This window comes from Bos javanicus, chromosome 11 (genome assembly GCF_032452875.1).
Source record: "Bos javanicus breed banteng chromosome 11, ARS-OSU_banteng_1.0, whole genome shotgun sequence".
Lineage (NCBI taxonomy): Eukaryota > Metazoa > Chordata > Mammalia > Artiodactyla > Bovidae > Bos > Bos javanicus.
The window spans coordinates 100,896,171-100,916,785 of NC_083878.1; the positions used below are offsets into that span (position 1 = coordinate 100,896,171).

The 20,615-nt window shown below is 59.0% G+C and overlaps 2 protein-coding genes and 1 long non-coding RNA gene across 3 annotated transcripts in view; 1 reads left to right on the plus strand and 2 right to left on the minus strand.

Annotated features, from left to right (window-relative positions):
* The first annotated feature begins 3,076 nt into the window (after nucleotides 1-3,076).
* On the plus strand, nucleotides 3,077-3,960 carry LOC133257656 (uncharacterized). Its single transcript, XR_009739634.1, has 2 exons — nucleotides 3,077-3,156; nucleotides 3,603-3,960. It is a non-coding gene; the product is annotated as an uncharacterized LOC133257656 (long non-coding RNA).
* Nucleotides 3,961-4,048: 88 nt separating this feature from the next.
* On the minus strand, nucleotides 4,049-4,501 carry QRFP (pyroglutamylated RFamide peptide). Its single transcript, XM_061433857.1, has one exon. The coding sequence runs from the start codon at nucleotides 4,499-4,501 to the stop codon at nucleotides 4,097-4,099; it is 405 nt and encodes a 134-aa protein (XP_061289841.1). The 3' UTR covers nucleotides 4,049-4,096.
* Nucleotides 4,502-11,708: 7,207 nt separating this feature from the next.
* The window catches only part of FIBCD1 (fibrinogen C domain containing 1), a 35,134-nt gene continuing 26,227 nt past the window's right edge, over nucleotides 11,709-20,615 (minus strand). Inside the window, exons 5-7 of the mRNA XM_061433855.1 lie at nucleotides 19,668-19,764; nucleotides 16,280-16,459; nucleotides 11,709-15,759 (exon numbers count right to left, since the gene is read on the minus strand). Coding sequence (XP_061289839.1) covers nucleotides 15,500-15,759; nucleotides 16,280-16,459; nucleotides 19,668-19,764 — 537 coding nt within the window. The 3' untranslated portion in view covers nucleotides 11,709-15,499. The remainder of the gene's footprint in view (nucleotides 15,760-16,279; nucleotides 16,460-19,667; nucleotides 19,765-20,615) is intronic.

The following is a 20,615-nucleotide window of genomic DNA, read 5'->3' on the forward strand; positions in this document are numbered from 1 at the left end:
CTGAAGAAGCTTACTTGGGTCTCACTGTTCTAGGTCAGTGGTCCTGAACCTCTTTGGTCACAGAACCCCTTGAGAACCTAGTGAGGACTCGAATATAGCCCCAGGAAGACATATCTGTGTGTACACACAACGGTGGCCAAAGGTCTGAGTCGTGCCTTTGAGGTCCAGAACAAAGGAGGGGGCACCCAAGGGCCAAGCCCCAGAAGGCTGGCAGCTGCTGTTGACATGGTTACCTCAAAATTTATAAGCTTCCAGCCTCAAAAATTTTAAAACCTTTCAGATTCCCAAACTGAAAGCGGTCATCAAGAGGGGGACGGAATAGGTAGGGGTGGTGTGTGCACGCCATGGAATGTTGGGGGGCACTGGGAGTGGGAGGGGACAGACTCACCCCACTCTACAGTACACAGTGCCGGGCAGCCGCCAGACCCAGCACAGTGGTGTTTAAATGGGCACGTGGTCTGATGGAAGAGGTCAGAAAGGCGGGCAACGTGGGGTGTGTAGCCTGGGTGGTGCCGGCTTATGGGTGTGTCACTGGCTGGAAACTCATCCAACCACGCTTGGAATTGGGGCGCATTTCAGATGTGTGTTAGGTTTCACTGAAGATTTTCTTAGAATTACAGCTCACAGGGGATTGCTTTTAGCTACTCTACGAATGCACCACCGTGGGAAACCCCACACCTTTTTCAGAATTAACAAGGGAGGTTCTGTGACCATCTTCATTTCATGGGTGAGAAAGCCGGGTTCCGACATGTGCGGCAGCCAGCCCAAGGTCACACGGGCACGTGCCTGCTTAATGCCTACTGCGCCGGACTCATCTGTCGACACTCCAGGTGGGCTGCAGGGCCAGGCTCGCCTCCCCTCCTCCATCGTGAAAGAGGGGAGGCGAGAGCTACAGCTCGCCCAGCCCTGTCGGCATCAGGGGTGTTTTATAGACGGCGCTCCTCAGCTGAGCACTCTGGGGGGCCCATGTCGACGTGTTGTCTTCGTACAGAAGATGTTAGGTGGGAGAAGACTGCCCAACCATGGTGTCCCCTGTCTTTGGTGCCAGCCTTCCTCCGTGGTCGCCCCCCCATCTCTGGCCAGGGCCCCGGCTCCCTGCCTGGACGGTGAAAGCCCCCTGCCTGGGTCCGGGTCTCCCCTGACGTGTGTCTTGCAGCATCTTTGGCACCGGGGCACTGTTTGGACGAGTTGATGCCTCACTTACTACAGCTGCTGCCTGATGGTCTGCTATTGCTCCCACCCCCAACCTCTTTTTTTCCTGGACATTTTTATTAATATTTCAAACATGCAAGAAAATACCGGCAAATATTCCCCATCCATTTTAAGAGCTAAATACCTGGAGATCTGCACACCAAGATGGAGCGTTTTGTGTGTGTGTCTTGAATGCGTAACATGAGAGAATGCATCAGCTCCCAGGTGCCTGGGCCAGAGCACAGCATGGCCACACCGGGTGCAGCCGGCCGGGCCGCCAGGGAGCGCAATCGCCCTGCTTCCAAAGCAGGTGTTTTCCTAAGAGCCTCATCCTCACTAATCTGGAGAGTAATCTCCATCAAGGATTGGGGGGGTGCTGTGTGGGGATGGCACGAGAGACCCCCAAACCTTTACAGAGCTGGGGGGTCAAGAGGTGTGGGGAGGTTAAAGAGGAAGGTTAGCCAAACGCAGTGGGAGTGGATTTAACAGATCAGCGCCCATAGCAGTTTGATTGTTCTGATTTTCAGGTTTATTGAACTCGAATGTACAAGCAACTGGAGAGGACAGCTTTGTTGTTGATTTCTGTTTAATGATGAAAGCCTAATGACAGGTTATCCACTGTTTGAAGGCCCTCCCCTCTCCCCCTCCCCGCTTTATCTCGGATTTCTCCATTGAGGTTAACCTAATCCTGGTAAATTAAAAGCTACCGGTGCATACCCACAGCGCGCGTGAACACGTGCGGGAGCATTTCCCCCTCGGTGACCTCCAGGCTTTCAGTTCTCACCGTTGGTGACTGTGGGGGTAGTCCTTCAGTCCCGAGTAGAAGGCCCGAGCGCGTGTGGGCCAGGGCACCTTGCTGCAGGGCGTCCCTCTGCCCTTGGTCTGTTGTTTCCCCCATGTGTCATGAGCACATTCTCTGGCTTCTCTGTGTGCGTAAGTGAGCTACGGCTGGAGTACTTACTCCAGGACGCTGCCTCGCCTCTCCCCGTATCAGAGTGGAGGTGAGCACGTGCCGGGGTGAGAGCCCAGGCTAGGACCCCGCCTGCCTCCTCTGGCCACCCCGTGTTGTACGGCCTCCGCAGCGGGGCTGTCCTTGACTGGTTTCGTGAGCTTTCCCTCTGTGGCTTCAGGGCCGAGTGTTTGCTTCTTTTGCCCACAAAGACCGCCCCCCCCCCCCCGCCCCCGCATCAGCCACATTAGCAGCAGCCCTTCCGGCTCTTCCCTCCCTCGCCAGTGGCAGAGGCCAAAGGGTACACCGTGCCTCCCAGACTCAGCGTCACTGCCGGCCCCCGTCACCGCGGCCCTGAGCCCAGGACGCATGGTCCAAGCAGCTCGCCTCAGCGTAAGGCGAAGCTCCGACTCCTGCATCCCCGTCCCACCCCACCATCCCATTTCTGCTCCCCAGTCAGCCCGCCTCTTTTTATGGCTCAGATCTGTCATCCCTTAATGAAGTGACTTTCCAGGCTGTCGAGGATTGAGAACTGCTACCGGGGAACCTAAGTCTCTAATAGAACGGGAAAAACACTGTGAAATGCTCTGAGGTGCCAAGCTGGGCCCAGGCCCAGTGTGGTTCTAAAAAGGCTAATAAGAATCTACCAATTAATTGTGACAGCTCAATGGAGAATTATTCAATTGTGAACAGGGGCAAGCCGTGGCTCCCAAGGGAGGAGAGGTGTTGCCATGGCAACATCGATACAGGTTCTGGTCCTGGCAGTTAAAGCCAGCCGGGGAGTGAGGAGCATCAGACTGCCGAAGCTGACTAGGGTCGGAACGCAGGACTCACCAAAGCCACGTTTGAAGGAGATGCTCCGCCTCGCCCCAGGGCTGCCCAGCGCGGGCTTCCCTCGGGGCAGAGCAGTTGCTTTCAGAATTCTCCTCGCTTGGAGAAAACCAGGGCAAGAGCTGTCTAGCGCAAGAGGAAAAATGCACCACCCCGTGTGTCTTTCCCTGTACCTCTGACCACAGGTATTTCACCAACTGCCAATTAAGGGGATGCCGGGAGAGGTGTGGGGTACAGGAGACATGATTTCCATCTCCCCAAAGTCAAGGCAACTCACAATTCAGGAAGCAAAGTTCCCAGGGCACAGAGCACCTGCAGGCAAGAGTTAGGCGGGCTTCCCATCAGTTTGCAGTCGCTACAACTTTTATTTCAAAAGACAACAACACATTCACATTCTGAACACTGGACACTCAACCTTGCTGCAGCAAAAAAAGAAATGTATTCCTTCCTCATTCACCTCCCACGAGACTTCTCAGCTTGGCAAACGTACCACCGATGAGGACAGTTGTCAGAAGGGCTGGGCAGTGGGTTCCGGGTGGCATCGCAACACCGCAGCAAGGTTTTCTTGCCAGAGGGATGTTGTCTTAATGGGATGGAGAACAAGATTTTTTTTTCCATTGTTAACTTTCAGAACCACAGTCTGTACCCAGTGGAATGTGCTCGCTCACAGTCGCACTTCAGATGTCAACCCCTGACGTCCTGGTGGAGACTGTCAAAACTTCAGTTATCCTACAGAATCACTCAGGCCACCTACCTTTAAGCCAGGGCCAGCACAACCAGCTCTGCCTGTTCAGATTTGTGGTCCAAGGGCATCCTCGGCTCCAGGCCCCCGGAGGAGGGGGCTGAAACACAGCAGTCTGCCAGGGGGCTGTGCCAGATGTGGTATCTCTTGTTACCTTGCCTTTCTGGTCTTTTGAGCTCCTTTTTGACACCATCCAGGGTTTTTTTGCTTCAGCAAAGTTGGAAATCAAAAGTAAGCACCCACCTAACCAATCCTGCTGCTTTTATAATTCCTATTGTCGTCCTTTATAAGAACACCCCACACCTTCTCAGTATCTTGGTTTTTGAGGCCAGAGGAGAAGAGGGGTCAGGTGGAGAGGGGCCCTTCCCAGGATGCTGGCCCCTTCACCCCCGGCCAAAACGGAAGCTGAAGCCCCCTTTCTTCCTGCTGTAGCCGTTGAGCTCCTCAGCCAGGGTTCCCAACAGGCCCCCCACCTTCTCGGCCTCCCCCAGGAGGAGGCCAGTGGCCTCGCTGCCATCGTCCTGCCTCCCGAGACGCAGCTGGAAGCCAGCACGCGCCTTGCCTGACGCCCGCAGCTCCTTGGCCGTGACGAGCAGGGCATGTGGGTACGGGGCTCTCGGCCACCCAGGGGAGCCCCACGGAAAGGGGCGTCCCCCCGCCAGGTCCATCCAGCTCATTTCACGTCCGGTGCCCCCTACGGCGTCCACAGGCTCCTCTGTGTCCAGCACCGGGAAGCAGGCACCCAGGGGCAGGAACAGGAGGTAGGGCAGGGAGTAAGGGCTCCGCATCTGGTCCAGAGGAGAGAGAGGAGGGGGTTACGGGCTGCACCCTGAGGCCACGCACAGCCATGCGCGTGCTTCCCGGGAACCCGGGCCGCCGTCAAAGGCGCGATCTGGCGGCTCGGTTGAGCCCAGCCTGCAAGCAGCGAGAGGAAGTGTCACCACGTTGCGGGAACCAGGCCTTTATTTTCTTAGCAGGTTCAGGAGCCAGCCACACCAATTAGGCTGATTCTCCCTCTCTTGCAATCTTTTGATGGCTTTGGCAGCTTAGCACACTAATACCACTGCCACTGGGACGGCTTAAAGGCGGCCCAGGGAGAGCTGAGCAAATTTGGGCTCGTCCTTCCCTTATTATAATTATTGACTCCTGGGCCATATCATCTCAGAGCCATAGGGTAGAGTTAATAGCAGCTACCCCTCTTCGTTTTCAACTCGATAATAAATGGGTCTGGTTAAGCTGTTTAGCGGGGATGCTCTGCTCATGTCTCTGCGACGTGGAAGCCAGTCTCTCCCGAAGGCAGGAACCAGATCTGACGGCCCGGCCTAACTCAGACGTCCTCCCAGAGAGGAGCGCTTGCCAGTGCCCGCTGAGCACCAACTGTGTACCTGAGTGACAGTGATAGTTGCTCAGTCGTGTCCGACTCTTTGCGACCCCATGGACTGTGTAGCCCGCCTGGCTCCTCTGTCCAAGGACTTCTCCAGGCAAGAATACTGGAGTGGGTTGCCATTTCCTTCTCCAACTGTGTAATCTGGCTGCAAGGTAAACCTTTGCCTGCATGGTTGCACTTTATCTTCACAGTAAACCTAACTTGAAGCCCTGTTATTCGAACATTTTTATTTACAGGCAAGAGAACCATCAGAAAAGCTAAGAGACTGTGCTCAGGCCCCACAGCTAGAAAGTAGAGGCTCTAGGATTCCCAATTCTAATGGCCAGGGGGCTTCTTGGACTGTGGGCCATCCCCACCTGATACTGTCCTTGAGGGTCTCCCTTATTCCCTTCTACAGAGGAGGCAGGATCCGCAAACGGGTGACGGGCCCAAGATCTCAGTTCTGTAAGTGACAAAGCTAAGATGCAAGCCCGGGTCTAACTGGGCTGGACGCGGGAATGGCTCCTCTACCCCCTGCATGGTGGTCCGTGGGGGATGCGAAACAGAAACAGAGCTTCCCCTCAGTGCCCCTGCCTTGGCAGTAACTGCTCGTTCCCTCGCAAAGGAAGCCTCTTTGGTAACAACCATGGTGGGTGGGAGCTGGCTGGTCCTCTGAGGAGGAGAGCTGAGGCTGGAATAGAGGGAACGGGTTCTGGAGAAGACAGCCCAGGCCTCCCAGAGCTCTTTCCAGAAATGGCTCCCTTGAAGACATTTCAAAGTGTACTCAGCCCAAAAAGCTTAAAAAAAAAAAAAAAATCTTAGAGCATGTCCTCCCTCCTCTTCCTGAATCCAGCCCTCCTACGCCTCTCTCATCTCCTGAGGCTGGAGCAACCTCTTACCTGCCTCAGGGAAGCCTCTCCATCAGCATCTGGGTGGGGTGGGGCTTTTCTCAAGGGCTTTCCTCCCCACAGAAAGCGAGGCAGACAGCTTTGAGACCAGGTGGGAGTCCAGCCGGTGGATGAGTCTACCTGGGAATGGCCTCTGGGTCTCAAAAGGGGGGGTGGGGTGCCGTCTCTCCTTCCTTTTGGGGGGACCCGTGGACCCCTTCAGGAATCCAATGGGAGCTTGGAACACTCCACACCAAAAACTGGACCCCAGCACAAGTTGGGGTTCAGGCCCCAACATCCAGGACTTGGCAGGAGAAGACAGAAGGAGGCCCAGTGCCGAGCCCTGGAGGGCGCCCGTGGCCAATCTCTGCCTGCTCTAGGCAGCAAGATGAGGTGCGGGTCTCCACCCCTCAGGGCCTTCCCAGCCCTGTGGGTCCCCAGGATTCCCGCCGCCTGTGCCCAGCTCCCGACCTGCAGGAGGCCTGAGCGCGATTCCTGCCAGGGATGGAGCGGCCATACTCACGGTGCTGCGGGTCTGCTCCCAGCTGGGCGGCTGGACCTGGGCCAGGCTGGGCAGAGCTGCTCTGGGTTCTTGTCCAGGAGGTGCGGCTCCCGGGTGCTCCCTGCTTTATATAGCGACCCCCCCAGGGAGCCCGTGCCCTGGGCACTCCTGATTGCTGCGCATTCCTGACCCTGGGATTCCATTGGGGACCTGGTAGTGAAGGATGGGACTGCGCGGACCACGTTGATAAAAGACCCAACACAAACAGGATGTGGTCTGACAGGATGCCGGACAGGGCCGCCTTTTGCGCAAAGGCAGCCTTGCTTGGAGGAGCCAGGGCGCCTCGTTCACTGTGAATCACAGGCGTGGCCCTGGGGTCCCACCCGGCCCGGAGGAACCCTAACGGCCCTGCCTTTGTCAGATCTGCTTGCCGGGCCAGCACCTCCACCCCCAGGAGACTCGGGAGGCCAGACGGCTTGGAGCCCGCCCCGGCCTGTTGCACGGGCGAGGTGAGGAGCTGTGTTCAGTGCCACAGGTCACCTGCTCTGGAGCCTTACGAGGGGCATCAGTGCCAAGAGGCTGACCTGGGCAGCAGGAAAGAGCGTAGAGGGGGGCGAGACCAGCCCCTCTCTCAAGTCCACACCCCATAAAACACTGGAGAGTGTGCCTTTTTGCAGGGAGGCTCAGTCCCACCAGGCCCCACTGCCCGGCTCGGTGGGCCCCACTGAGCCAGCCCCACTTGGGGAAGGACGGACGGACCCGCGAGTGTGCTCAAACCTCGTCCGCCTCTCTGCCGCAGGCCATGGAGACGAGGCTGTGAGCCTGGTGTGGGGCTCGTCGAGGCCTGGGTGAAGGTCACGGTCATGGAGGGCACCGGCGTTCGTCCCTCCCCAGCCGCTCACTCCCTGATAGTTTCCCCGGGAGCTCAGAGGCCCGGGTGGGGACCTGCACATGTGGTCACCTGCACCGCTTTCCCACAGCGGGGTACAGGGCTGGAGGGGGTGCGCCGTGGGTGCACGGGTCCCTGTGGGATCCACTCTGGTCCCTCGGCATCTTGCTCACACCTCAGGGCACTCACCCCACGACTATTCACCACAAAGTCCGGTGCGCCCCTCCGCCTGCCCTGTGTGTGATCGCTGAGTGGCCCTGGGGCCTGCTGGGTACAGGGCGGGGAGGGGGTGGGCTGCGGGCTAAGCCAGGGCACGGGGCCCCTTGGGCAGCATGTTCCCCAAGGCACCAGCCAAAGGGGTATGGCCGGTGCCCAGCATGGGGAATCGCTCTCCTGGGGGCCCCCACTGGCCCGTAGCAGCCCACAGACCCAGGAGCATCCCTCCCCATCCCTTCCCGTCCCTCTCCCTCCCCCGCCCCTCCCCCGTCCACCACCAGTGTCTGGGGAGACCAGGAGGAGGTGCCCAGCACAGCCCCAGCCTCTGTGTCTCACCCAGCCTAGATTTCCCAGAGCGCGCCAGGCGGCGAGGTGAGCAGGGGCTTGGTGAGGCTTCAGCCGCATGGCAGTTGTCTAGGGGTGGCTGTTCAGGCCGGACTGAGGACTGAGCCCAGCGGATTCCGGCTCCAGGGCCCTCACCCTGCTGACCTGTATTGGCTTTGCCTGTGAGGTGCTGGTGTGCGTGAGTGTTCAGTCGCTTCAGTCGTGTCTGACTCTTTGCAACCCCATGGACGATAACCCACCAGGCTCCTCTGTCCATGAGATTCTCCAGGCAAGAATACTGGAGTGGATTGCCATGCCCTCCTCCAGGGGAATCTTCCTGACCCAGGGATCGAACCTGCATCTCAGGCTCCTGCATTGCAGGGGGATTCTCTACCACTGAGCGACTGAGGTGCTAAGGACGGGTGGGAATCACCGCATATGGGAACAGACGGCCCTGAAGACCCTTCCCCGCCCCCAGACCTGAGGAAGGGGCTAAAGTCTTTACTGCCCTCATGGTGACGGGGTGGGGGGACAGAGGCACCGAGATCAGAGCTGTGTCCTGGCGCTCCTGTCTCCAGCCCCGTCTGTGGCAGGAACGAGGTCAAGAGCAGGCAGGCAGTGCGGGCTGCCTCCGGGCCCCTCGGAAGGGTGTGCTCAGCCTGCTTGGCGAGGGCGAGGACTTTGCTGGCAGGCGCAGGCAGAGGGCACACCCTGTGCCGACTGAAGCAGGTGCAGAGCCAGCTGTGTGTATGTGCGTGCACCTGTGCACACGTGTGTGAACGTGTGCAGTGAGCTGGGAGGTGCGGTGTCCTTTCACCTCCCTGGTGAGTGCTGGCTGGTCGTGACGCTGGGTGCTGGTTGACGACGGAGCGCAGCCTGCAGTGGGGTCACTGACTCACTCTGGGGCCTTGGGCCAGATGCTTGCCCTCTCTGTGCCCCAGTTCCCATGGGCATCAAATGAGACAGTTTGGTTCCCAAGTTGTGCCCTGCAGAATTCCTCAGGGACGGCTGTGGACAGTGGGGACAGCAGAGGTGGGGGTGAGCCCTGAGGGCCACCCCCTCTGCCAAGGAGGAAAGTTCCACCTGGCTGTTAACACACTGGGCCCAAGACAATTCTGCTATGAAAACAAGCCCCTGGCGTGGTTCAGGTTGGGGGCCCAGGGCTCTGAGAAGTGGCCACAGAAGGTCCCAAGTGTTGGGCGTGGGTGGGGTAGGGAGCAAGACTGGGGGGCAATCAGGAGTCCTCCACCCCAGCCCTGGAGCAGGGGCACCCGGAAGCAAGTCTGATGTCAGATTTGGTGCCAAACATCCCAACCCCAGGGGCTTGCCAGCAGTTCCCCAGGACACCTGGCCCAAAATATTGGTTTCAAGTCCCTTCCTGGGCTCCTCAAAACCCCTGACTTCCTCCAGGGAACGAGCCCCACTCCTGAGCAGGAGGGGGTAACAACTGTAACACACGGGGTGACTGTGACACGTGGAGGTGACAACTGTGACACTCTGTAGGACAGTGGGTGGGGTCTGTCAGGGTCAGCTTCCAGAAGCAAAGGCTTTCCCTGGCACCCCAGGTGAGCGCGGGAGGCTGTGGGGGAGGGGGTCCCAGGGCCACCAAGCTCCCTGGGAAGCCGCCCCCCGCGGAGTGGCGGAGCTGTGTCCCGGGATGTCCAAGCTGACCAGCGGCCTTTGCCCTGGCAGAACCTGCCAGGAACCCGCGGGGTGACACAGCCTGGCTGTACTGAGCCCAGGCCCCTGCCTCGGATCTCAGATGCCTCCCTCTGCCATGCTTCAGCCTCATGTGAGCCCCTAGGGTCAGGCTCCCCTCTGCTCAGCAACAAGGCAGCCGTGGCCTCGGGCAAGTCTCGTCACTGCCTGAACCTCCAACTCCTCCTGATGGGGGCCCACAGCAGAGCCCACACTGTGGGGAGGGAAGGGTGAGCCACAGGGCACAAGGCAGGTGGGCCCAGGGTGGAGGCTGCTGGTGTCCAGGGGAGCCCGGACGATGCCCTCTTCACAAGCATTGGCCTCCCAGGTCAGCTGATCCCCCTGAGAGCTCCCGGGCATGCCAGCTGAACCCTCCTTGCCCTGGGACTCTTACCATGTGGATTCTCCCCTGGGTAGGTTTAGTCACTCAGTCATGTCTGACTCTTGGAGACCCCATGAACTGTAGCCCAACCAGGCTTCTCCATCCATGGAATTCCCCAGGCAGGAATACTGGAATGGGTTGCCATTTCTTCCTCCAGGGCATCTTCATGATCCAGGGATTGAACCTGGGTCTCCTGCATTGCAGACAGATTCTTTACCAACTGAGCCACCAGGGAAGCTCACTATTTGTCACTAAAATGCCAGCACCACTCGTCAGGTCCGAGAACCTCCGTGTGCCTGAGTCATCGGACCTCGGAATGGTGCTGTGAGCCGGGCCAGAGGAGTTGGGTTGGGTGGCAGAGGAGAGGGGTCCCCCTGGGGGGTGGATGTGGCCCGTGGGAAAGCAGGCGGCCATGATCACCCTGGTGACTTCCCACGGCCTGGCTCAGGGGTCTCACCCCGCGGTGTCCCCATGGGCCTGATACGGAGCTGTCAGAGGGCAGGACCACATGCCCGTCAGCGAGGACACTTTGTGGAGGGGACCAGTGCTAAGGACGCTCCAGGGAGTCTTGGGCCGCAACTTCCATCTACACAGGCCAGCAGTGCAGACACCCCAGCCTGGGGGTCCCCTCTCAGGCCGGCCCAAGGCAGGACACTAGGTACATTCACTTCCCCTGGCGCCCACGGTCCCCAGTGCAGGCACTTGATAAATACTGGATTTCATTACAGCAACTCAGGGAACGCTATATCCTTAAGCTTCAAATTTGTTTTATGAATGAACAGTCATTAGGGACTGATTTTCTGAATGGGGCTTCCCAGGTGGCTCAGTGGTAAAGAAGTATTGTGTTAGTTGCTCAGCCGTGTCTGACTCTTTGCGACCCCATGAACTATAACCCATCAGGCTCCTCTGCCCATGGAATTCTCCAGGTCAGAATACTGGAGTGGGTAGCCGTTCCCTTCTCCAGGGGATCTTCCCAACCCAGGGACTGAACCCAGGTCTCTCGCATTGCAGGTGGATTCTTTACCAGCTGAGCCACAAGGGAAGCCCCAGAATACTGGAGTGGGTAGCCTATCCCTTCTCCAGCAGATCTTCCCAACCCAGGAATCAAACCCAGGTCTCCAGCAGTGTGGGCGAATTCTTTACCAGCTGAGCCACCAGGGAAGTGGTAAAGAATCCACTTGCCAATGCAGGAGACACACGGGATGTGGGTTTGACCCCTGGGTCGGGAGGATCCCCAGGAGGAGAAAATGGCAACCTACTCCAGTATTCTTGCCTGGAGAATCGCATAGACAGAGGAGCCTGGCGGGTTACAGTCCATGGGGTTGCAAAGAGTCGGACACAACTGAGTGCTTGAGACAGTGACTGATTTTCTGAATGAAGAGTCTCAACAACTCAGGACTGAAGCCCGGCCACAAGAGAGACCCACTGAGACCGACTGGGACCCTGGGGACCATGATGGGAAACAAGGGCCCAGTTTCAGCCCCAGGAGGTGCACTCTTGAGGGGAGAAGGCCTCCCCTCTCCCACCCCGATGCCCAGGCTGCTGGCCAGGAGTGGGGCCGGTTCTGCCCAGGGTCTCGTGCGGTTCCTGGGGGTACAGAGCTGTCTGGGGAACAGGGGTTGCCCATGTCAAAACAGCCATGCTGGGGAGTGTGCACAAGGCGGTCCTGGCACCCTGGGGTGTCTGACCCACCCTGTGGGGCACCGAGCAGGCGGGAGGCGGAGGCCCGAGTCGGTCACCACGAGACTTTTTATTGGAGACAGGACCACACGTGACGCCAAGTGCACACGGGCCCCACGGGCACCCGTCCTGGGCTGGGCTTGTCCCTCGTGTGGACAGGCAGGCAGCCTGGGGGTACGGCAGCGGGCCGACGTGGCCAGGTCAGAGCCCAGTGTACACTCCTTACCCCCCATCCCCACCAAGGTCCAATGTCAGCACCCCCGGGTCTGCCAAGTCCTGCCAGCTGTGTGGGCACGCGGGGTTTGGGGGCAGCCCTCTCCCTTCTCACAGATGAAGAAACAGGCCCTGGGGAGGTGCCGGCCAGCCCACTGGACCAAAGCCTTGTGTCCTTGTCTGCACGTCCCTTAACAGTCTCTCCCGTGAGTGTGTCAGTCCTCAGACTCCATGTCAGGGCCCTGTCCTGGGTCCCCCAACGTCAGCACACACGGCGTCCCCACCTCCCTCCCCTTCTGCTGAAGTGCAACATGACCGGCGGGTCCTGTCGACGGACCTCACGAATCCTCTGAACCCTGGGTGACGGGGCTCCCAGCTCCTGGGCCAGAGGTCTGCGTGGATGAGGGTGCGTGGCCGTGGGGGACCCGGAGGCGGTGGGTGCTGGGGTGTGTGGCTGTCGCTTCTGCTCCAAGACCAACATGACAAAACCTATTCACGTGTGGCTGCAGGGGGAGCATGCCATCTGAGAACGGCCCCCGGCTCCGTGCTCAACTCCTGCTGACCGCACTGAGGCCTTCAGGCTGGAAACCCAGGGCCTGTCCACCCTCTGAACTCGAGGAGCTGGGGTGGCCAGCTGGGTGGCGTCTCAGAGATGGATCCAGAGTTTGAGCGGCAAGGATTGAGGCTTATCCCATGAAACCTGCCTATGCCTATGGAAAGGAACTTTCAGAAGAGGGGAGGGTGAATGCCCTGCCTGAGGGTCCCAGTAGCGAGAGCCCCCCCCCTCCCCTGCTTGGTTCTCGCCTCATCAGAGAAGGAAGGAGAAAGCAGGAGGGGGTTGATCAGACAACATGGATGGCTGGGTCACAGGTAGCCCACTGTCAAGCCATCGACTCCATCATCGTGATGGTGGTCAGCGTTTGGGTGCAGTGACCGTGGGTCCCAGGCGGCCTTTACATGCATCTGTCACCTCTCCGTCTCTGTCGTGCTGTGGCTGCCCCTCCAGCTCCCCCGGCATGTCCTTCCTTCTGTGGTCACTCCCATCTCTGGTGACAGCCACGTGCACTGGAATCACACTGTGGGCTCCTCCAAGCGGGGGTCCAGGCCTGCCTCGCACACCTCAGCCTCCTGGCCCTGGGAAGGGGTGCCCTTTAGGAAGAGGGGTGCACTGGCCTTGGCTGTCCTCACCATGACGGGCCATGTGCCCATTCAGCCAGCTTTCAGTTCGGCTGTGTCCCTAGTGATGCCAGACCTGGGTTCCGGAGGGGGACCGGGGATCTCCAGCAGGAAGGAACCAGTGTCTCCAGGTTGGTTCGACACTCCTAAAAGCCACCCTCGCCTGGCCCCCAACCAGGCCAAAGCTGTGGCTCGTCTGTTCCTGGGCCAAGCCCTGGCATGAGCGCCCCTGAGCCTTCTGACGCACACGCACATCTGTGAATCCATTAACATCACGCTCACCAGGAGCGTGTTTGATGACAGATCAGAAAGCGCTTGGCACTTTCTAAACAGTGGCTGGCACTGCGAGGCTGGCAGCAGAAGCTGGCTCTGGTCTGGAGCTGGAGGGGGAAGAGGGGTCCCCAGGATGAGGACGCAGGGTTCCACATGGCCTCTGCTCCTTGGCTGGGGGTCCCAGCGGCCAGGAGCGGGGGCGGCTGGCTCTCTTGGTTTCTAGAGCATGGGGAAGGGGCCAGCAGGGGGGCCCGTGTGGTCATCTTACACACATCTCCAGCACACTGCCCCCACCCTGCCTGCACCTGGCACTCCTGTTACCACCCTGGTGACTCTGGGCTGTCATCGCCAATTCCTTGGCTGTCTCTGATTCCAGCTGAGGGCCAGGAGAGCAGGGACTGGATCTTGTCCGGAAAACCTTGCCAAATGCCCAACAACCAGGTGAAGCTGGAGGGGACCGGCCAGGTCCCCTAGCACGTCAGAGGCCCTCGGGGCCTTTCCTGCAGTCCGTGGCCAACTCTGGTTTATTATTTTCGAAGCACGACCTTGGTGGGAGGGGAAGGGAGGGCTGGCTCCCACACTCCCCACTCAACTGCCTTCAGGTGTCCTGGTTAGGAATCACTCCCAGCCCCTGCCTGAGGAGGGGGTCGCTGGGATGCCCACCCTCTGGGCCGCTTTCCAGGCTGATCTCCTGGCCCTCTCAGGTCCCTACAGGCGGAAACTCAGCAAAACAGCCCTGGGCTTGGTTCTGACACCAGGACCCCAAGGCTGTTTGAGCAGGGGATCATGGGCTGAAGTCCCTGCTCTGCCCCTCCCGGCCTCTGGCCTGGGGAACCTGCGGTTCTTGTTACGCAGGAGCAGTAACAATGCACTGAGCGTTGAGAGGATTCGATGAGAAAGGTCTCTGAATGCCTGGGAGGTGCTTCAGTCTCCCCCACTTGCCCAGTGACTCCCTCCCTTTCCCCTGATCCAAGGTGGCAACACCCACAGTCAGCAGCAGGGGGCAGCCTCCCCGCTGAGACAGCCACGTCCAGGCTGACCAAGTACCAGCCACCAAACCCCTCTGGGTCCAGCATTCTCCGTCCAGCCTGCTCCTCGGAGGACTAGGATCCCAGAGTCCCTGCTTGGAAATTGATGGTGGGGGTGACACAGCCCCGCCAATGCCCCGAAAATCAAGAGGTCTTCACTGGCCCAGCACAGGTCCCGTGCCTCCCACAGGTAGGAGGATGGGGTGGGGCCAGACTTCAGCTGCCCCCGGAAGGCAGGAGGATGGGCAGAGCAGCCAAGGGGAATGGGGGCCTCCCAGGCCTGGAAAGACATTGGGAATCAGGGTGGGTGAGTAGGGAGGGCTCCAGGGAACAGATCTCAGTCACCCTGGGGTGTGAGTTCCTGAAGGCAGCTGTACCCCAGCCTGGCCTCGGGACGTGGAGGGATGTGGCCACCTAGCCCGAGGGCACAGGCAGCCCTGAGTACCACGACTCCCCAGTCCTTGGGAGAGAAGGGGACCTTCAGGCACCAGAGAAACTGAGGAAGGGTCTAGAGGGTCAGAGGAGGCTGGCGTCGGACCCAACTAGAAATATCTAACCCTTCCCTCTGTCTGCTAAAAGGGCTCCAGGGGTGCCATCTGCCCCTCCTCCGCCGCCCATGACTCCAGATGTTTGGGCTGGCAAAGTGGAAGGGCTGCCAGGGGCACGTGGCCGACTCCTGGCCAAGGCCAAGGCAGACACGTGGCCCATGGAGCTAAAGTCAGGGCAGGCAGAATTTGGGGTGGTCAAATTTGCCCCGCCCTCATCAGCAGGGCCAAATTGGGGGTGGGGACTGTGAAGGTGCTGTGTGGCCTCACTCGTTCAGGGGGTGCTTCGGGTCGGGGTCGGCCTGGCCCACCCCATGGCGAGAGCAGGTCAGTCATGCACAGGCAGGCGGGCATCTGGGCAGAAGGGCATCTGGGCAGGAGCAGAGTTGGGGTGGGCGTGGTGACGGCTGGGGGCGGGGCTAGGGCGTGGTGACAGCGGGGGGCGGGGCTAGGGGTGTGATCATGGCGGCTACAGGGGTGGGGCGTGGTGACTGGGGGCGGGGAGAGGGCGTGGTGGGGGCTTGGTGACTGGGTTGGGGCGAGGGGCGGGGTGGGGCGGGGCGAGGGGCGGGGAAGCAGTGGTGGGGCGGGGCCGGAGCGTGCCAGTCTAGCGGTCCTCACGGACCGGCCGGATCTTCATCTCGGAGAACTTGAGTGAGTACTGCCAGCCAGTCCAGGAGGACCACTCGACGCCGTCGGCATAGGAGGCGTGTGCGCCGCGCAGGTACTGCCCGTTGAGGTTGGATGTGTGGCAGTTGCGGTACCACCAGGCGCCGCGGTAGAAGGCGGCGCAGTTGTTCTCCGAGTGGTCACTGTCACGGTCCTTGGTGGTGAACTTCATGCCGCTGTGCTTCAGGAGGGAGTCCCCTGCGCAGGTGCACACAGGTGTGTGTTCAGTGGGGCACAGGTGCGTGCACGTGCTTCCCGTGCACGATGCACACACGTGAGCATGCGCGCACCTGCCCCTTCCCACACCTTTGGTGTCCACAGGCAGCCCCAGCGCCCCCCTGATGGTCCCGGCGGCTGTCCCCGCAGCCTCTCCCTCCTTCTAGCTTTGTCACACACCGTTTCCCGGGTTTTCTTGCCTCGGCCCTGGGAGGAGAAACCCAGCCCAGAGTGGGTGGAGAGGCTCAGCAGAGCTCAAACTCCAAATGTCCTGATTCCTGGCTCTGGGCTCTTTGCTCATCTGCAAAATGGGTGGTTCTGTGAGAGAGGCCCTGCGAGCTTTATGTGGCTGGGATGAGGACTAGCTGGGGATTTGGTGGTGGTGATGAGAAGCCTTGATGCTGGCCCCTGGCCTAGAAAGACTTCCTTTGTCCTTCTAGCTGGAGAGGTGGCTGGGCTGCCCCGGCCCTTCCCCACCCCCCACTGCAGCCTGGACCCCTACCTGCCGTGCCCGAGTAGTCGGCCACGGTGAGCGGGTATCCATCTTCCTCAGGGTCCACAGAGAAGAGCCCCACACCAAAGCTCCCATAGTGGGCATAGGCTGTGCCATTGTCAAAGTCCTCTAGGTCCACATGTAGCTCGTAGGCTGCCTGAGTGGTCAGAGCATGGATCCTCTTGAGCCCTGAAATACAGGAGAGAATGATGAGAGAAGTTGGGGGCTGAGGAAGTGACCTCCCTGTAAAGAACCAAGGGGAGATGAGAGCTAAGCTGATGTGGCTGGTGACAGAAAGGAACAACCACCACCAAGGGTGTACTTTCAGCCCTGGGCTACTTCCTTCTTCCTGCAGAGCTGTGTTTGGCAGGAAACAGGACTGACGGTTTTTCATATTTTGTGTTTGCTTTAAATCAGGCTGTGCTTCCCAAATGTTTTAAGCTGAAGGCTGGTAGAAAGGCTGCAGGAGTCAAGAGGAGTCTGGAAAACCTTCTGGGTTAGGGGTGGTGGTGCCTTTATCTTCTCTGACACTCTGGGCTCTGGCCATATGGGATCTGGTCCTCAAATGCACTCCCTGGCCTGACAGCCTTTGCACATGCTGTTCCCTCTGCCTGAGACACTTTTCCCAACTCTCGTCACCTGCTTTGATGTTCTTTAGTCGCTCAGTTCTGTCCAACTCTTGGCAACCCCATGGACTGTAGCCCACTAGGCTGCTCTGTCTATGGGGTTTCCCAGGCAAGAATACTGGGGTGGGTTGCCATTTTCTTCTGCAGGAGATCTTCCTGACCCAAGGACAGAACCCACATCTCCTGCATTGGCAGGTGGATTCTTTACCGCTGAGCCACCAAGGAAGCCCCGTCACCTGGTTATTTTCTGTTCATTTTCAGATCTCACTTCCTCAGGAAGACTGCCTGACTTCCTGTCGAGGTGGAGGACCTCTGCCAACCCAGGTGCCCCCTGTTGGTGTTTATCATTCTGGTCCCAGCTGCCTATTTCCATGTCGGGCTCCCCCACTCCACCAGTGTGGAAGCTCCATGCGATCAACATGACTGTCCTGCTCACTGTGGAACCCCAGCATCTGAGGTGGGCCAGCTCACAATAGGTGCTCAATAAATGCTGGCCTAGTGGACGAGAGGCAGAAGACCATGCCTGGCTCTGGACACCCCTCAGCATACCCTGTCCTACTTCCTCCCCCACTTCCACTGTCCCTCCCCTCTTGCGCTCTCCTGTGCCCACCCTAGGGTCTCATGCCAGGCCCTCCCCTTCCCCTTCCACCCCACTCCCGCCACTCACACTCAAGGTGCTTCCCTGCCAGTTTGATTACCTCTTGATTAAGAGGGCTTTTAATTAAACGCCTTACAAGTTATCGGCACCAAGTGACATTTCATCAGCCTGTCCCTCCTGCCTTCCTTTCCTGCGTGGGTCAGTGTGTGCATGCCCCCAGGGCGGGAGGGCTGTGTGGGCTCCTCCCCAACCAGCCCAGAGGGAAGACTCCGGTCCAGGTCCAGGGCAGAGAAAAAGGAACCATGACGAGAGCAAAAGCCGTCCAGACAGCCAGAACCTCCCTGCATCCACTGAGGACCCGGCTGCCAGAGCCCAGGGACCTCGTCTCCCTGGGCTAGAGCCTCATAGCAAGCTGCTGGCCCTCTCTGGGCCCCAGGCTGCACGCCTGTGGAGTGAGGGCCAGAGGGCTCCCAAGCTGCAAAGGGCAGACCATAGGCACCGCCGACAGAAGCCCCCACCCCCCAGACAGCACTTACAAATGCCAGGCGCTGCTATGAGCGCTTCACGTGGATTAATGAAGCCGGGGGGATTCGAGTGAGTCCGATTTAATTAAAGGGTCCCTGTACAGCTCTTAGAACAGCGCCTGGCCCACTGCACACATGATCCAGGTGTTTGCCACTGCTGTCATGATCCAGTAGATGGCTGCTAGTATTATCCATGTTGCATAGGTGAGAATGAGGCACCAAGAGGTGAAGTCACTGGCCCACGTCACACAGCTGCTAAGTGGCAGAGCTCAACCCAGGCAGGCTCGCTCAGACTCCATGAACTCATTTAGTTCTTGCCCAGGACAGATGATCTGATCCAGGTATAGGGCAAGAGGGAGCCCAGCCCGAGGGGATGCTGGAAGATTCCTTTCCCCACCCCCGAGTGGGCCCCATGGACCCCCATTTGGATAGCACTCTGCCGGGATAAGCAGAGTTCCACTCCTTAATGGGCCAGCCCAGTGCCTACGGGGGGCCCCGGGGCAGGTGTCCTGAAGGAGGGGCTGGGGTCTCCCTCCTCTCTACCCTTCCTCCCCTCAAGGCCCCCTTCCCCCTGCCTCCACCTCCCTCATCTTTACTCTCTGGGTTTCTCCAGTCCTTGTTGATCTGCCAAGATGCTCACAACCCCCCACTTCCCTGGGCCCCTTGGGTGACTGGAGTTCCATCCCCACCATCCATCAGAGTTCAGATCACAGCGCGTGAGGAGGAAGATGCAGAAACATACTTAGACCCCCATCGTCACCCCAGTGAACTCCCAGGTGGATTAAAGAGCTGAACCTACCATCGAAAACTGAAAAGGCATTTTAAAAATAGACATTTTTATGACACTGAGAGAGAAAAACAGGGCCTAAAACTCAGAAGATATGAAGGAAAAGACTAGCACAATGAACTACATAAAAAAAAAAAAGTTAAAACTCCTAGGAAATAAGTAATAATGTTACCAAAAATAGAGAGGCTGAATGACAAATGACTGGGAGTAACTATGTATCAGGGGTATCTGACAAAGAATCAATAACCTTAATATATAAAGAGCTCTCATAACTCAATAGGAAAAGAGAAAACACTGGATGAAAAGGTGGCAGGGGAATGTGGAAAAGCAGAGGCAGGGCACATCACAGGGCAGCTGAGGACTGGGCTCCCGCCGACATTCTCATCGGGGCTCCCTGCCTGCCAGGAGCTGGCCAAGGCTCCACTTAGATGCTTTTCCTGCACTCAGTGGCTGCTGACAGACTTCAGTTAAGATGCCAGGAGTGGCAGGGGCACCAGTGCTGCTCTGGGGAGGTGGGTGCTGACCCTCAAGGGGAGCGTGAGGGTTGTCCTGGTCTTCCAGCACCTGCATCGGCCACAGAGGCCTGAGCTGGGACAGAAACCAGGTCCCAGGGTGCCCCCAGCGGGACAAGCACACATCCTCGCGGGACCCACCCACGGCGAGTGCACTGGCCTGGGCTTCCTGCTCCTAGAACACATTCCACTGGACGCTCAGGTCCCCTTTCCATGCAGAACCTGGGAGCTGACCTGGGCGTGAGGAGGTCATGGAGACCTGGCTGGCATCCATGTGAGGAGGGGGCTCATGCCTGACAGCGTGCATTGCACAGGGAGAGGGTGGGCCAGGCTTCAGGCAGGGGTCTCACCTAGCCAGTGCTCCCCCGTGAGCTTGCCGAAGCCATCACGGTATGCCTCCCAGCCTCGGAAGAAGTTCACGGAGCCGTCCTCCCGTCGCTGAAACACCTGAGAGCGGATGAGAATGGAGAGCTGGTCCCAGCCTTCCCAGGACCTCACATGCGTCCCCTGGCCCCCCACTGCACCTCACCTGCCCACTTGGGGAGCACAGGGGCTTAGCCTCAAGTCTCTCAACAGCTCTCGCTGGGACCTGGACCCGGGAGGCTCATGGTATTCCAAGGCGGGGGGACTGACCAAATGCCCCCAGGCCCTCAAATGCCCCCTCAAGGAGGAACTGGGGTGGACTGGGGTGCAGTGGAGAAAGCCAGACTTCTAGACCCACTCTGCTGCCTTGCTGTGTGACCCTGGACTGGTCCCATCCCTGCGGGGACCTCAGTTTACCCACTGGTCAAATAATAAGCGGGTGAACAAGGGTCTCTGTACCTTTTCCTGGGTCAAAACAACACTGAACAAAAGCCCATTCTTGAGTTTTTAAAGCCCAATAACACACACACACACAGGGTGTCCCTGGTGGCTCAGATGACAAAGCATCTGCTTGCAATGCAGGAGACCTGGGTCCGATCCCTGGGTCGGGAAGATTCCCCAGAGGAGGGCACAGCAGCCCACTCCAGTATTCTTTGCCCCGAGAATCCCATGGACAGAGGAGCCTGACGGGCTACAGTCTATGGGGTTGCAGAGTCGGACACGACTGAGCGACTGACACTTCACGTAACACACACAGAGACACACACCCGGGCTTGGCTGGGTCTCTCAATGCGCCCTTGCTGCATTCATGTACATCCCCACCAACTCTATTAAAAAGCCCCTGGTAGGGGATCGGCAGGGGGCCCTGGGAAAGCTGAGCCCCGGCCACCTCTCAGGGGAGCACCAGAAGTCTGCAGCCAGCCTCCGGGCCGCTT

Excerpts from the sequence above, each read along its gene's own strand:
- QRFP (XM_061433857.1), bottom strand. The coding sequence starts at position 4,501 with ATGCGGAGCCCTTACTCCCTGCCCTACCTCCTGTTCCTGCCCCTGGGT.